Source organism: Schistocerca nitens, chromosome 1 (assembly GCF_023898315.1).
Source record: "Schistocerca nitens isolate TAMUIC-IGC-003100 chromosome 1, iqSchNite1.1, whole genome shotgun sequence".
Classification (NCBI taxonomy): Eukaryota; Metazoa; Arthropoda; class Insecta; order Orthoptera; family Acrididae; genus Schistocerca; species Schistocerca nitens.
In genome coordinates, this window is record NC_064614.1 from 1,063,905,602 (window position 1) to 1,063,923,526 (window position 17,925).

At 40.7% G+C, this 17,925-nt stretch overlaps 1 protein-coding gene across 2 annotated transcripts in view; it reads right to left on the reverse strand.

The window, feature by feature from the left end:
- The window catches only part of LOC126238161 (uncharacterized), a 107,814-nt gene that overhangs the window by 22,494 nt on the left and 67,395 nt on the right, over positions 1 to 17,925 (reverse strand). Inside the window, exon 6 of one of the 2 annotated variants that reach the window (XM_049947774.1) lies at positions 9,186 to 9,318. The exons of the other annotated variant lie outside the window; for it this stretch is intronic. Coding sequence (XP_049803731.1) covers positions 9,284 to 9,318 — 35 coding nt within the window. The 3' untranslated portion in view covers positions 9,186 to 9,283. Of the gene's footprint in view, positions 1 to 9,185; positions 9,319 to 17,925 lie in introns of those variants that run through there. 2 annotated transcript variants of the gene reach the window in all.

The following is a 17,925-nucleotide window of genomic DNA, read 5'->3' on the forward strand; positions in this document are numbered from 1 at the left end:
TGTGGCAGGATATGGCAGCTGGCCGCTATTGTGGGCCAGGGAGGTACGGCAGCAATGTATGTCTGTGGTGGGTAGGCAGCATCAGGAGTCGGTCTGGGATTTGTGCTGTGTGCTGTGTTTGGTGGTGGCTCGAAGCATGAGACAAATCACTGGACCTGCAACTCACAAAGGAAGGTCCTGCGTGGTGCAGCAGTGGATGTGGGAGGCACACCGGGCAGCATGAGGAGCTGCCCCATGGAGTAGTCTCACTGGTTGTGGGGCAGCAATGGAGAACTAGGGCAGACAGGGCATCAGCAGCCACGCATGGTGCAGCCAGTATGCAATGCATAATGCATAATGCACATTGGAGTGCGTGGGTGTTGGTGAGTGCTGCTGCTGTCTCTGCCATCAGCTAGACACCCTGGTGGGATGCTGGTGTGGCAGCGGGAGAAGACATCACCTCTTGGGTGCTGGGGGCCACTTCTGAACTCATAGTGTTGTGATTTCGCCCTTCACATACATCAGTGCCCAGCTGTAGTACTCTCTCAGATCAAGATTGTAATTCTTGCATCCTAGACAGGTGAGAAGTTAAAACATGTATCAGTGGTTTAAATGTGCATATCAGGAGAGAGGTCACAGACAGACTTGCAAGCAACGCGTCGCCAACGCCCTCTCGACTGCCAGTATTTAGATCATCGCCGTGGCCTGGAGGGCCCAGTCAGTCACAGTGTGTCAGTCAAGTCACAGACAGAGTCTGTCACAGTCAGCTTAGTTAGTAGCTCAGTCACTATTCTAGTTGGCATCTGACAGTTCATGCCACCGGCTACAGGAACATAGTGTTTATAGCAGGACTTTTATTTCACCAGCAGTGAGGCTAATGTGGACTATTATGGAAGAGCTTGTACCACAAAAATTTGCTTAAAGATAAGTAGCTTCTTGTTCTTATGATCAGAGAACCCTGTTAATACATGCGTGCAGTTGTGTTGCAGGAAGAGGATACTGGCCACCAAACAATATCCTCTCTCTTGCTTCTCCTGGTACAGAACTCTACAGTGGCAACAATGACACAAAATTAAATATCTTCATGGAACTTAATTTTGTACTATGACTGAAGAAACTAAGAACTGTATCAATAGGAACCTGAACTGTAGTAAACAGAATGCTAAACAATTTTATAAGTAGTTTTTAATATCATGTAGTTTGTGCATAAATAAATAATTGTGTTGCTGAAATTCTAACCTCGTGCAGTTTTCTAAAATGTGTGTTCTGTTCCACTGAACTCCCACCAGCTTTCCCTTTTAAATTTAGTGGCAATGCATGTCGTGTGGTGAGCACTGATAGCACAATACACATACCCGCAATATAATAATATGAATTTAATTTTATTCTTACATTCACCTACAAGTATATGAGCAGGAAAATGATTAATTCAGTCTGTGGCAGTCATCCACAACATCAACATCATATAGTTAATTCCCACATTATGTAGCCAACTTGATATAATCTGTAGTCCACATCAGCCAAAATGTATGTTTATGTTGTAAATCAATCAGCAGTTAGTTCATGTTACTGACCAGAAAGAACTCAGTAGGGAAAGGTGTACTGTAAATATTGTGTACTCTGTAAGACATAAAGAAGGTGATGTATTAACCTGTGATACGTGAACTACATAAATACAAGCTGGTAAGCATAATGTTCCTTGTGTCACTAAATGTTGAAATATTTGAGGTTAACTTGTACACTATTGTGTATATCATTTAACAAAATTGTCACTAAACCAAATACCTGCAAGAAGACTAGAGCCAAGAATAGCAGCTACCGAGTGCAGAAAATAGGTCAGTAACCTTACACTCTATTTTTTACTGAACACGTAAGAAATTCAAAATCCTTAAAATTGAGCTGAGCTTCTTGACTAGTTTATCTCTGTGTTGATTACATCTGGTGTCAACCAATCATTCTTACTATGTTTTGAAATTAGATGATGTGAGTCTTTGTGAAACTGAGATGGAAACTGTTAGCTGTGAACCAGTTGTAGGTGTATTCAGGTATAATCTGAGTTGTGTATCTTAGGGATGAGTTTGGATCATGGAGGTGGAAGTGTGGTGACATTAGCATAACTCAGGAATGTCTAAACTTAGTACATATCTGAATCACTCTCTCAAAAAAGGTACTGCAGGAGCAAGGCACCCATAACAACCTCGGGGTTGAGTTGGTATTATAAAGGGATGTTGTTAAAATAATAAAAAAATGGGTTATGTCAGGGCTGAATAAACATTTTTTGGGGTCAATGGGCTGCTGTCTAGTCACATTTAACCCATAGGGATGTGGATGGTGGTAGGAAGGGGTGACATGTAAAATATAACACTGGAATGCTTTGATGTGATTTCAATCAAAATTTGTACACACATAATGTAGTACCTGAAAAAAGTACTCTGGGACTATGGCATCCCTATCACTAATAGCAATGCTGCCAAGAGTAGAGGAGGGATAGAAGTGACATGAAAGCATAAAATTGAAGTGCATTTTTCAACCAAACAGTTTATGTATGCCTTACTACATAGAAGAAAATATTATTGGGGTAAGGCACCCCTAGCCCTATTAGGTATAGGGTACAGGAATGAAGGAGAAGGCATGTACAAATGATTGTAAGCAAGTGATATTACTGTCATTTCCACAGTTTTAGGGATGGCTAGGCCAACAGGTGACATTTCTGATGACATTTAATCTGTAGTAATGGAGGTTGTAGTAAGAAGGGGTTATATGTGAAGCATAACTCTGGGATACTTGGAGCAATTTCAACTGTAAGGCAACATTTACAATGATTTGACAAAAGTCATGGGATAGTCGTATGCACATATACAGATGGCAGTAGTTTCATGTACATGAGGTTTTATTGGAGCTGTTATTTGCACTCAGGTGATTCTTGTGAAAAGGTTTCCAATATGATTATGGGTGCATGACAGGAATTAACAGACTCTGAACATGGAATGATAATTGGAGCTAGATACATGAGACTTTCCATTTCAGCAATGCTAAGGAAACTCAATGTTTTGAGATCCACAGTGTGCAGAGGATACAAAAAGTCAGGATTCGCCTCTCAGCACCGACAACACAGTGGCCAACAGCCTTCACTTAATGATCGAGAGCAGCAGCATTTGCATAGGGATTTCAATGCTAAAAGACAAGCAACACTGTGTGAAGAAACACAGAAATCAATGTGGGACATATGATAAACATATCTGTTGGGACAGTGCAGCAAAATTTGGCATTAATGGGCTGTGGCAGCAGACGACCGATGTGAATGCCTTTCCTAACAGCGAGACATCATGTGCAGTGCCTCTCTTGGGCTCATGACCATATCGGTTGGATCCCAGATGACTAGAAAACTGTGGCCTGTTCAAATGAGTCCTGATTTCAGTTGGGAAGAGCTGATGGTAGGGTTTGAGTGTGTTGCAGACCCCATGAAGCTACAGACCCAAGTTTTCAACAAGGCACTGTGCCAGCTGGTGGTGGTTCCAAAATGGTGTGGGCTATTTTTACATGGAATTGGCTGGCTCCTCTGGTCCAACTGAAATGATTGTTGATGGAAAACGGTTATTTTCAGCTACATGGAGACCATTTTCAGTCATTCATGGAATTAATGTTACCAAATAATGATGTAATTTTTATGGACAACAGTAGTATGCCATGTCATGAACCTCAATTGTTTGCATTTGGTTTGAAGAACATTATGGACAGTTTCAGCTCATGATCTGGCAACACAGTTCACCTGACATGTATCCCATTGAACATTTGTGGGACATAATCAAGATGTTAGTACATGCACAAAATCCTGCTCTGGTAAAACTTCTGCAAGTATGGACAGCTATGAAGGCAGCATGGCTCAATACTTCAGCAGGGGCTTGCAACAACTTTTGAGTTGCTGCACTATGCCAGAAAAAAAGAGATCCGACACAATGATAGGAGTTATCCCATGACTTTTGTCATCTCAGTGTAACTTTGGAGGTTGGTATCACTATTTATACATCTGCTTGATTGCATGTTTCTTTCATTATGGCTCAAAACCAATAATGATGAGTACTGATCAATCATCAAAAACATGTTCATCACAGAGAATTGTCTTCACAGTAGATATTAGAAAACTACATGTATTACCTAATGTCATGTAAGAACAAATATTAATGCAGTTGTATTTTATATTCATTTTCAGTTTTACCAGGCAAGAAAAGTCAGTGAAAGCACAGTCTTATGGCACATGGAAGAACTATTAGAACCTAACAGACACAAGGTGTCAGACAGTGCATAACTAGACAGAAAATACCTTTTCAGTGATTACAGAATAGTAATTTTTATGGAGTGAACTGTCAGCTATACAGAACAGAATTTTTTTGCCAATGGACATTGCATCCAAAGTCACATGATTTTGTGGTAGATACCTGTGAGAGGCAACTGTTCCTCCTCTCACTAATTTTGATTAGCATCCATAGCAACAAAAATTATTATTCACCATTACAATATTAATGTATAAAAACAGTAAAAACACATTTAATGTTAAAGTTTTGGTCCTTTATCCAAAACGTAAGCGGTAGGGTTATACCAAAAGTCACAAGATATTTAATATTTGATGCTGGCGACACGCACGGTACACTATGCTCACTCTGTAGATATTCCTCCTCTACAAAAATGATAGGCAGTGCATCATACAAGTCAGTCAAGTGCAGAATGTGCACTACTTTGCTTTTTCTTAATGGTTAACCATCAGATTGGAGGATTTATGTAGTTGTATTTGCTCAGAAAAATAAAGTTAGGGCCACCACACACGAACAGTGGCTCACTGGTGATACTACCAGTGATTTCACCTGAAATTCAACCTGTAAGGGTCCAGAATTTTTGCATGGTTAAATTCAGGATTTTTCTCTCAAGAGTTGGAGGTGTGAAGTTTTCTGTACTTTCATCATCATATACAAATGAGTACATGTGTTGTTTGTAATGTAATGTTAAAGAGCGTGTTCCAAATAAAGTGCATGTTCGCATTTTTGCACATTATATGTTAGTACAAATATTTGTTTGTGTTATATAGTTATTTGTTTGAGGTTATCCTTGGTAATGAGGGACGGTTGGAGTTCACTGTCAGACACCTATACATCATAAATATGTCATGGAGCTTCCAACACTACGTAGACCATTGAAGGGAGCCCTCAGAGTAGGAGATGTCAAGAACCACCAAGGACAAATGTATATTCAAAAATGTATAGATCAAATTTCATAGAACAGCTTTTAGGTTTTTTTTCCATTCTAATTTAGGTATCCATGCTGAGAGTACATTTATACTTGTTCATGCAGCAAATGTACTTGGATATATAATCCAGTGGAACTTATTTATGAAGTTTGGAAGAATAAGTAATATCTCAGACTCAAAACTGAATTAATATATTTTTATTATTTTTACCACCCAGACACCACAATACATGACCAATTTAGCAGGTGATTTTAGCCAATATTTCAAAAGTCACTGTATCAGGAAATTCTGCTGTGAAAAATGAACTGCCATGTTTAGCAACGGTTAAAAATGTCATTGTGTCTTGAAGATGTGCTATGGAAAATGAACTGCTATGTTTTGCAGTAGTTGATCTATGTCGACTGATACTGTACCAGTACTCGAAAAGTAAAGCAATGAAATTGTTGCTGCTTGTGCTTGCATTCTGGTACATGCATTGGTTGAATTCCATGAGGACTGAGTGGAGCAGATAACAATCATCTTACAGTGTGTAGGACAACACTTTGAGCACATCCTGTGCCATATTTTATGTAGTATCATAAGCTTATGTCTTGCATTGTACAAAATGGAACTTATCGTGAGGATGAATAAAGTTATGCTCAGATGTAAGGTGCCATTGTTTTTCTTATGTAATCCTCGATCTGCTTGATACATCACATGACCATTTCATTTAAAAATTACGAGTTGTGTCCAAGACAGGGCTTTCAAATTGGCCACCATGGTGGTAACATGGCATCACACATTTTCCCCCCTCTCTCATCTCATACTACTGGACTTCAAATTTGTGTTTATCCACCTTCTTTCTTTTTGAAGGGGGTTCCAGAACTATGGACTACACTGTAGATTGCAAATGAAGATTCTCAACCTGTCAACATCATTTAACTTCTGTGCTGATTATGGGAGCAGGAAACAGTAGTTAAGTTTTGGCAAGATTTGCATAAACAGTCAGCAAGTATTTATTCTCATTTGGTGAAATTTGGATGTCTCTAATTGCAATGATGAATACTTTGGGTGTGACTATTTTTTCTCAATCTGCATCGTTTGTCTGGGGAAATATTCTAATTTTCAGTCCACCATTCCAGTCTGCATTTAATAATGCATTCCAAAACATGACAGAAGCATTAGTGGATGATAGTTTGTGGGTTCATTCTTGTGTATAGGCACAATGTGTCCAATCTTCAGTCTTTGCGTACCAATATGGGTGAACCATATTGTAAGCAGCAGTGTAATCATGGTACATGATATATTGTCCAGCCCTGGTGCTAATTGCCTGTGGGGGTCCTGTAGACAGAACACTTCATTTAAGGAATGATGTTGGTCACTGGCCATTTAGGCACCTTGCAGGTCCTGCTTTGCTGAAACAGGCATGTCAGATTGTAAAACTGCAGTCAGAAGGTGCATTGGATCCCTTAAGATTATATCCGGCATATCGTGCATTTAGCAGATACGATTTATCTTGTTGTGGACTAAAATCTTTGTAATAGATTTGGTGAAATTATCACCAAGTATTTTTCTGCAGGCCCTTTTCTTTCTTTTGAATAAATGCTTCACTATTCCTTCTACAGAACTGAATTGAAGATAACGTTCAATTGTAAGATGTTGCTTACAAGCCTTCAATGCTTCTCATCTTTCTACAACTGCAAATCACTTAACTGATGAATGTCTGCTATTCAAACAGGATGTGGTACAGCAAGAGATAGAAGTATTGACTAACTCTTCCATGATTTGAGGTAAATTAGCATAGTCTTTTTGAGCATTAGGAGTAGCTATTCAATTGCTCCATGACTGTCATTTTCTATGCTTTTTAGTTGGCTTTTCTAGTGTTTGAATTGCAAAAAGGAGTGTATTTTTGTTGGAGCATATGGCATTTATTTATGTTGTCAAAACTGATAAGTGGAGCAAGCCAGTATAAGAGGCAGCCAAATGAAAATGAGACAGATGGATAAAAGTAAGTAAACTGTTTATTGTCTCAAAAGTAATCACCATAACTGTTAATACAGTTATCCCACTGTGAGACAAGACGGTCAGTGCCTTCCTGGAGAAATATTTGTGTCTGCCTGTGGAATAATGATTGTAGCTAGACATGCACCTCTTTGTCCAAAGCAAATTGGTGGCCACAAATGTCTTCCTTCAGCAGTCCAACAAGATGGAATTCACGTGGGGAGATATTGGGACTGTATGGAGATGTGTAAGGGCTTCCCAGCAAAACCTTTTGCAGCACAGTTTAAATGACCTTGGCGACATGTGGGCAGGTATTATCCTACAACAGAATGATGCTGTCCGTCAACATTCCTAGAAGTTTGGACTTTATGGCATGCTTCAGTTTTTGAAATGTGTACATGTACTGCTGTGCATTAACTGTGGTGCCATGTTCCAGAAAGTCAATGAGCAGTGGGCACCAGCACTCAAAGTCAAATGTCATCATGACTTTCCCAGAGTTTGCAGGCCTGTTGTTTTGACTACATCTAAAAATTTCGTTGGGGAGCCCTTACACATACTCCATACAGTCTAGATCTCTCCCCATGTGATTTTCATTTTTTTGGAGCCCCGATGAAAGACATTCACAGCCGTTGATTTGCTTCAGACAAAGAGAAGCACATCTGGGTACATTCATGGCTCCTTTGGCATACACAATTAGTTTTATGTAAAGGCACTGACCTTGTTTGACAGTGGGATAAAAATATTTACAGTTACAGTCATTACTTTTGAAGTAATAAACAGCTTATTTACCTTTCTCCTGTTTCTCTCATTTTCATCGGATTGCCCCTTATGGTTACTGTTTATCAAAAAGTACAAATGACAACTAAAGATTTACATATTCAGTGAACTAAATGGAGAGGCACATTAGTGGCAAATATCAGGGAGGAAGGTGAAACATTTAGCTCTGGGGAGGAGCAAGTATAGGAAATGTGGCTCAAGTTTGTAAGAATAATTGACTAAGCACTGTATAGATTTGTATCTAGCAGGACAGTCCATGATTATTTGGGATCTACACAATATACAATCTCTGTAACAAAACTTCTAATGAAACTTATTACTTCACAGTAGGCATAAACAAAGCATAGAGCTACACACAGGAAGATGCTATAGCAAACACATTTGTCTATCAAATGAGCACTGTGTGAAGCTGTCAATGACCTCTGTAGCAGAATCTTATCAAAATGCCTCTCGCAAAACCCAATAAACGTGTGTTCCTACGTAATGGCTGTCAGTGGCACCAACGTTAGTGTCCAGGCACTCATGGATGACACATGAACTGAAACTGACAGGAGCAAATCAGAATAATAACTGCTGAACTCCAGTTTCAAATAATCCTTTACAGAGAAAAAGTGAAAAATACTGCTCCAATTTTATTCTTATACCACTGCAAATGTAAGTGATTTGGACATTAGTGTCAGAGGCACTAAGAAACAGCTATTGCATAAAGCTCCAGGGCTCAGTGGAATCCCTGTAGGACTCTATGCAGGATTTACTTCTCAATTTGCACCCATTTTAACCATGTTGTTGTTGTTGTGGTCTTCAGTCCTGAGACTGGTTTGATGCAGCTCTCCATGCTAATCTATCCTGTGCAAGCTCCTTCATCTCCCAGTACCTACTGCAACCTACATCCTTCTGAATCTGGTGTCCATAATATTCCATAATTGTTGTTGACTGTTAGAAAAAGAATGATCTATCATTTTTTTAAATGTTTTATTTTAAGCAACTCAGTATTACACTGAGAGATGATCCTATAAATATGTATTACTTTGCCAGAGTTCTTTTATTTTTCTGTAATTTGCTAATTGGTGGCATAAGCATGCATAATCACATTTGTAGCATTGTTTGTTTTTATAGTTAATATTTTCTCTAGTAGTAGTTTCTTCATTAGTTGGTAATTTATTTATGTTTAAGTTGTCTTGTAATTCTTATGGTTGCTTCGTTTTTGTGCCTGAATTTTTTCTTATTATTAAGCTCATAACTACCACCTAAATCAACTCTGGAACAAGAAGGATGCAGAGCTGGAACAGCATCAGTCTTCAACTTGTGTTACAGAAGTAGATTTGACAGTTTACTTCTCATATCTGTAAAGAGTTGGAACAGCATCAGGCTTCAACTTGTGTTAGAAGAATCAACGACTTACATTTCAAATCCCTTCCATAATGTGAATCAGCAAAATGTATTGAGCACACATAAGCATTATCAACTGAAAACGAATTGGCATATTTACAAGCATTTATCCATTTTTGTTTCATGTCATTGTTCTTAGGAATTGTATGAAATTTGATTCCTAACTTCCAGTTACACAGGCACCAATTAATTTTTTCAATGAAAAAGTTCAAAACATACTCTCTTTGGATAACTGCAGTGTGGCTGTGCACTTAACCATCAATTACTGATAAGAAAATAAAGATGCAATGACAGCAGAATAGGATATGGCAGTGGTAGGCTACTGAACAGTGGCAGGGTCAGCTGTGATGTCGGTGTCGTAGGTCACTACTGTGCACACAGCACATGGTGCCTGTTGTGCATTATAGTTACAGTACTCAAAATTTTCTCTGGTTTTATGTGAAACCCTGTCGTTCAGATCACCTTTTCCATGTAACCTGGCTGCTATAATTTCAAAGGCTGCAGAATAATGTGAAGCATAGGCATTATGACAGTTACATCTGCAATATTTGTTTATTCTCAACACATTTCTATTTTGCTTGAATAGAGGGACTGTTCTTTCCTATCATAATAAACCAAACAGTGCTGGTAGCAGAGCGTTGAGTTCTGGGCACTGGCTGCCACAAGCACCCTCCACCATGTGGCCACTTCTGTGTGTCATTCTACTTCTGTGAGCTTCCACATTAGCAAGAAAGTTCCATGATGCAAAGGGATGTGGCAGTGATACTACTTCTGTATGTTCATACCCTCCCATCCCTGTGGCCAGCCGGTCTTCATTGGTCAGCTGTGGCTGAAGACAATATTGGCCCCATTAAACAGCTGCCACCACTGTCACCAGGCCTCGAACCTGCAAGTACTGCCTGACTATGCTGGAAATGCCACCCCACATTCTGCCACCATCATGGGTACACTCACTGGGATCCAGCCACCTTCACATGTTCCGGGGCTCAAACAGAGGACTTCTCCACACTGGGACACAATGCAGCTTGCTGTAGCTGTCTATCATCTGGGACTGAGTTCAGGGCATTGGGTCACCCAGCTGTCCACTCTGTGACAGCAGCAAATGCTTTGGCCCATCTGCTATGGGAACTGACATCTGAGACCTCCACTTGCACAGCAGTGTCTGTGCTCAGCTGATGAGTTTGGTGCTGGATGGACAGTGCGCAACAAGATGCTGTGTTAATATTTTTGCTGCACTCATTGAGGTTCCAGAGATCAACACTCATAGCTGAAAATAATAAATAATAAAGGGCTTTCATATTCAAATGCTGCCTTCTCCTGGTGCACCCACATCCATCTCTGGTAGAGAATCACTCACCCACACTAAGCCATTCTCAACACTTATTACATTTGGTATCAGAATAAGCTACTGATGATTCAGATAGACAACCAGTGGAGGCCAGCAATGGAACTGTTTCTGCAGTGGGAAAATTCTATGCAAGTAGATGATTAAGTGCTGAGTTTGGAATTTTCTTGGCCATGTATGGTTACTTTTCCTATCCTTTCCTCTTCGTTGTTATTTTGGGTGCACTGGTACTGGTGGTGGTAGTAATCAACCAAAATATCTGAAGAGGTTCCCGATCAGGATATGATACACCATGTGCTGGATCAAGTAGCTCGGTTACAGGTGGATAACTCAGAAATGCATAGGGTGTTGGAAAGACTAAGGCAAGGGAGGAGAGAATAGTCATATCCTAGTGTTCCTATCCTTGATACTAACACAGCTGTATTCCGTTCAACCAATAAACAAATTAATTTGGAAATTAATCATTTTAGAATGATTTTAGCTGAAGATATAGGGTCTAGTGTATATGCCCTCCTTTCATCAGTTCCTTCTGCAGTAGTATGTAATGCTTTGATTATTTGCAGTAGTTGAGTGTGTAATGTGTGAATTGAATCATATTTTGATGACCATCTCATATCAGAATGACCCTTCAAAGTCAATTTTAAATTTGATAAACCCTGGCAACATTCAGTTGATCCATAAAAATAATTAAAAATTTCTGAAAAATGTAGTCATTTCTGGTGTTACACACGACACAAGAACTTCAACTAAATTTGATGAGTGAGCACTACATGGTAAAAATCTTGTGTGTTCATTTAGTTGTAAGATTTGCACTTGAGCACCTTGATATTTACCCGCCATGTTAACACAATTGTCATATGACAGTCCCCAACAGTCTGATAGTATAAGATGGTCTTCGCTAAATTTATTTACAGTTTCATATGTAAGTCTACTGCCAGTTTTTTCATCAGTTTTTATAATAGCTAAAAAGCTTTCTGCAGCTATACATGTTCCATTATTTGTATCTACATAGTGCACAGTTCCTGACAGTTTTTTCTTGGTGTTTATATCTGAAGTACAATCAAATGAGATGCTGCAATATTTTGCTCGAACAATTTTCATCACAATTTTATTTTTTGTTGCTGATCCAAGTTCAGAAATTATTTAATGTTGTGTAGTTGGTGAGAAGTTTGAAAGGCTTCCTTTTGTAACAGAGAACATGTGTTCTCTCATTTATGGATTATGTGTGGCCAGGAATTCTACAGTACTGGATTTAAAATGTCCAGTTTTTTTGACTCCTCCTCTCTGCATCAAGCTGTTTCCGTCACAAAATAGCTCTATGTCTATTATTACCTTAGAATGCATCTCCACTTTCTTTTTCTGCAGATATAACTTATTACAACTTGCTGCCTAAAGTTTTATCTTTGATTAGTTGCAGTTCCATTTATTTCCATGTTATGTAACATTTTTTATGCTCTACAGTTTTATCCAATTCATGAATTTAAATGTTTCCAATCATAAAATCCTTAAGAAAAAATTGTTTCTTTTGTACCAAAGTACCAAATAATAAACAGATAAAACAAAAAACAGATTTGGTGTTTTCACTATAAATGAGCCATTTCCCCTCTATTTTCTCACTATTTGACAGAGTCCTTTGAAACTAATCAGCTGAAGAATTTCTGCCATCATCAGTCATTGATAGACTAAAACCACAGTATTTACAAACTTCCAGTATTTACAAACTTCCAGCATGCTGGAGTAGCTTGGGTCAGCAACTTCTGTTAATCAGGAGAATGAGAAACCAGTCCATGCTGCAAATTTTTGCTTTTCATCCATTTGATGATTAGTCTCAGGCTGAGACCTATTTTCAAATCATCGTAACAAAGTTGAAAATGCCATTTCCAAAGATGTCAAAAATGTGCAATGAACATTTACAGTGCATAAAGATCTGAAAATGGGTCTCAGCCCAAAACCAGTCATTGAATGAATAAAAAGTAAAAATCTGCAACTTAGACTGGTTTTTCGTTCTACTAAAACTACAGTCTTTTCCTGGCTCTGGTCCACATTCAATGAGACAACACTTGTATTGATACAACATCTGAAAAAACAGAAGCAACTGTAAGACTATGAATGTGATGTGACACAATGGTACCAGGGGGCTGGGTGGAGACACTTCTGCATGAAATCAGTATAGCTCTTGAGAATGTGTGACATGTCTTCAATGCTAGTAAAACATTATTAAGAGTTCAATCATTTATACACAATGTTTACAAGTCATTGCTCTTCTGCACCAGCCTTGGCTGTGTGAAGGTTTCTAGCTGACCTCTATCTAGTCAGCTCAGCATCTACATGCCAAGGTGAGGTTTAGCAACCTCGACACCACGGCGGGTTGCCATCAAGCAGGTGCAGCTGTTGCCTATAGTGAAGTGGTCGTCTGACCTGTTGGAGTGTCCTCAGTCTCACTTCAAATTTTGCAATGACCCAGCAGTGGTGTACCTGGTGTCAGTAGTAATGTTGTTGGTTGACCACCTCCCTGCTGGCCTGGTACGCTTCAGCACCGAGAGGTGCCTGGATATTGAATAGTAATGTGGACACCAAAAGAATCTGTTGCTGGCTTCTGCATTGTAGTTCAGTGCTGACAGCAGCCTGTGATGTTTTGTCGGAAGACAGTCAGTTTCTCTATTAGTACGTAGTAGGCGGCAAGCAGCAGGAAGTTCATTAGGTGAACACCATGAACCCCTGTACATCTTTGGCTATTTCACAGACTGTGCTGGAGCATCTAGAACATAGTTTCACTACAATATCATAATCATGGAATCAAGTGTTATTACTGTGAATGCCACTGATCTCAATGATCAAATCGTGATGATTGTGCATTTTGTTTTAGGGTGCAAAAACAACTCGGGTCATATGCGCCCATGTCAAAACTGTTGAACACGAAGACAAAAGGAGTTAAAAATGACTACACATTAATCCCAATTGCTGAAAACAGGGACATGGGGAAAGGTCTATAGAGTATGCCATAGAGAAATGGAGGTCCAGAAGTAAAAATTGAAATGGCCTTCGCCGTATTGTTATGATGGGTATAAAATAAAATGCGGTTGACAGCCCGCACGTCATTCACTAAAATGGGTGATAGCTCAGATGGCAAACAAAAATAGGAATGTAAGCAGTTAAAAAAAGGTCACTGCATCAGGATATGGCAGACAGTCAAAAGTTGGGCGCAATATGCATAAAGTGGTGGGGGAGCACCACTTAACAAATGGCAATGGCTAAAGAGACAGTGCCCAATACGCAACCTAGTTAAAATGATATCCTCACTTCAAGTGCGCTGAGAGGAGGTACCAAGCTGCTGGGAGAGGCTTCATAACCCAGAGCTTGTTCCCATCAAGGGAGCACCAGTGGTGATGCCAGCTGCTGGCAGACAGCAACACAGAGATCATCGAAGGGGATATAAGAAATAGTGGGCTAAGGTACAAGGACTGATGTGACCAGGAAGCCACATAAAAATCACAGTGGCTCCATGAAGAGTGAGCAAGTGACATCTTTCCTGGACCAACTGCACTAAGGAAATGGACAGTGTGCAGCACACAGAGGATTTGAAGAGTGCTGAGAGTCAGAGGAGATGACGCAATTGAAAATCCTGTGTCGCCAGATGTACTGCATGGTCTGATATGGGGCGAAGAGCTCTGCTGTAAATCTGAGCAGTGTTCTTGGAGCCAATACCAAAAAACATTGGCACCAATGACAAAGACACACTCGACATCATGGTCAGTCCGAGAGCCATCAGTGTACAGAAAGGCACTGTCACAAAATTCCATGCTAAGGTCGTGAGACTGAAGACGATAGAGCAAGATTGGAGTAGTGTCTTTTGGAAGCAAACGAAGGCTAAGGTGAACATGGGCTGCTGCACGAAACCAAGGTGGTGAAGGATTCACACCCACCAGGAAAGTTGCAGGTAGCATGAAATTAAGCTGCCAGAGTAATAGCCAAAAGTGAACCCCAAGCGGTAACAGAGAAGAGGGACACACCCCATACTGGCAGTCAAGGGAGTCATCGAAGAAGCAGGCATAGTATGGGTGGTCATGCATGGCAGACAAAAGACATGCATATCTGCTGAGGAGAAAGTTATGGTGGTAGGAAAGCTGTAGTTCGGCAGCTTTGGTTTGATCTGCACCCCAGAAGTACCATTGAGGACACATAGGACATTGAAGGACTGCATACAGTGGATCGCCAGGTAAGACACATGTAAGGACCAATAGAGTTTCCCAATCAGACATGAGAATGAGCAATTTTGTAGTTTCAATGAACAGAAGAGCAACAGGCCCAAGATGTAAAGATGGTGGAAGAACCCAACTGCACTGCCAGAAGTTCATACAAACAGTCTTGTCAGTGAAAAAATGAAAGCCATTGTCGGTGCTCCATGAGTAAAGACGATCGAGATATCACTAAAGATGCCACTCAATGAGACAAGTCCATGGAGAACTGCAAAAATGGCAAAATCATCAATGAAAATAGAGCTGTAAATGTCTGGCAGGAGACAGGCAATTATAGGATTAATGGCAATAGCAAAGAGGACAAGCTCAGGGTGGAACCCTGAGGCACACCGTTTTTCTGAATAAAGGAGTCCGACGAGGCAGAACCCACACCGACCTTGAAAACTCAGTCTTTAAAAAATTCCTGAAAGGAACAGAACAGGCGGCCATAGAAGCCCCACATGTAGAGAATCCAGAGGATACCAGTACTCCAGCAGGTGTTGTAGGCTTTCTCCAAATCAAGAACAACGGCCACAGTCTGGGATTTCCAAAGAAAACCATTCATGACATTGGTTAACAAGGTGACAAGATGGTCAACTGCAGAACACTGTGCTTTAAACCCACACTGTGCAGTAGTTAGTAAATCGCAAGACTCAAGTGACCATACCAGCCAGGCATGAAACATTACGTTCCATCACCTTGCCAACACAGCTGGTGAGAGAAATGGGGAGGTAGCTAGAAGGAAGGTGTTTGTTCTTACTGGGCTTAGGTATAGGTATGACAGTGGCTTCACACCAGCATCTGGGAAACATGCTCTCTGTCCAGATGTGGTTGTAAATGTTAAGCAGAAAGTGCTTGCCCACAAAAGAAAGGTGTTGCAACATGTGAATTTGAACAGCGTTTGGCCCTGGGGTGGATGATCGAGACAAAGTGAGAGCATGATCTAGCTCCCTCATAGTAAATGCAGCATTGTAGCACTCAATGATTTGGAGAAGAGAAGGGTATCATCCAAGCCTCCTCCACTCGTTTCGGATGGAGGAAGGCAGGGTGATAGTGGGAGGCTCTGAAATCTCCGTAAAACGGCAGCCCAAGGTGTTGGAGATAGCAATAGGGTCCACGATGACATCATCTGCTACTGTCATGTCAGAAATAGGGGAATATATCTTTCTACTAGAGAGCCATCGGAGATTGGTACACATGACAGAAGAGGGTGTGGAACTGTTAAAAGAACTAGTGAATCAAAACCAGCAAGCTTTTTTCTTATCCCAAAGAATGCAACGACACTGTGTGTGCATCTGTTTGTAATGAATGAAGTTTTCCATTGTAGGAAGACAGTTAAAAATACAGAGAGCAAGTCTCCATGTGCGAATTGTGCTGCTTCATGTCTCAGTCCAGCAAGGGACTGGGACATGGTGTGGTAAAGAGGAAGTATGAGGAATGGAATGTTCTGTGGTTGTAAGGATAACGTTTGTAAGATATACCACCTTGTCATCACAACTGAGGAAAACTTGTCCTTCAAAGGTTGCCAGGGAGGAGTAAAGCCTCCAGTCAGCCTCAGTATGCTGTCATTTGGGTGTGCACACAGGTGGGGTAGGAGTCAGCAAACAGAGAGCACACGGGATACAGTTGCTCGAGTATGTGTTAGAGAGGGTATCACGTGGCAACACGATCGAAGAGGATCTTTGAGTCAGTGAGGGAGAAGACCATTTGCCTTTGTTTGACTTCTTTGAGCCTTTCTGGTCAGCAGAGAAGACTCAGGCGTTGGTTGGCTGGAGGGACTAGGAAGTCTTCAAGGGAGTATTGCTTCTGTCTTTTCCAGCCGACCAGTTGTGTAGCTGAGGACTTAACCCCATGAGGTGAGAGTCTGATGGCTTCTTGCTCTGCTGTATGAGGGGACAGCGAGTTCTAAGGGCTTCGACACGAACGGGATAGCCATGGAGAAGCAAAGTGGCATGCAGTTGTTGTGCTTGAGAATCAGAAGTAGTCTCTAAAAGCAAAGTGCCATTGCATAAACGAGAGCAGGATTTCACATGGACGGCAATCGCATCAACACCTTTCTGAATTAGAAATGGATTTATCTGGCCTGGCCTGTACCAGGGGGTACATGCGAACCGTACCTGTCGACCTGTTACATGTCAGATGCATGAGCTGGCCTTCAGGAGCACAAAGGGAGAAAGAAGAAAAAAAAGAGCCCCAAACGGTGAAGCAGAGGAAGGATAGGATAAGGTGAATGAAGAAAAGGAAAAGGAAAAAAAAAAAAAAATACAGCGGTGAGACTGTTCTTATGCCAGCTGTGCACAATGCAGAACATTGCAGAAAATACCCCAGAGATGTTCTCCAAGAGAGCGGAAAAAGAACAGCAAGATGATAGACATGGAGCACAGAAGAAAAAAGATGCTGCGAAGGCTGAGGCCCCGTGGTAGCCAAGCACGAACCTGCCAAAGAGTGGTAAGCCCCCAGGGGGGAGGGGGGTTTGAAATCATGATTAGAGCGGGAATGCTGGTGTATTTAAAGGGAGCTAGTGTGAGGCTATGACAGGAGATTCAGTTTGTAATGACCACATGTGCCCTTCTTATTCTGCTGTCTTCACTTAATAGGCTGTTAACTTCTGTGCCAGTTCCTCACTATGTGCTCATGTATAGGAGATTAGTTTCTTGCGTCGTGTCTTATGAGCTGACAAATATATTTGTCTCACTTCCTTTGGCTTTCTGTCACAGTCTTCTTTCTGCTGAATAAATATTCTCACTGAGCAGAGAGTGTTGTAATGTGTCTAGGGCATGATCCACTTGTGACATGCCAGCTCACTTCCTGCTTCCACCTGGCATGACTTGATTTACCTGTGGAAGTGTTAATGAGTTGTAATAAAACTTTGTAATTTCCTATCCCTTACTCTTATGAGCCATAACAATGGCATGAAGCTGTTTCATCATCAGTGTCACTATTGCTCTTTTCTTTGTGTTTATCTAGTGGGGCACCAATAT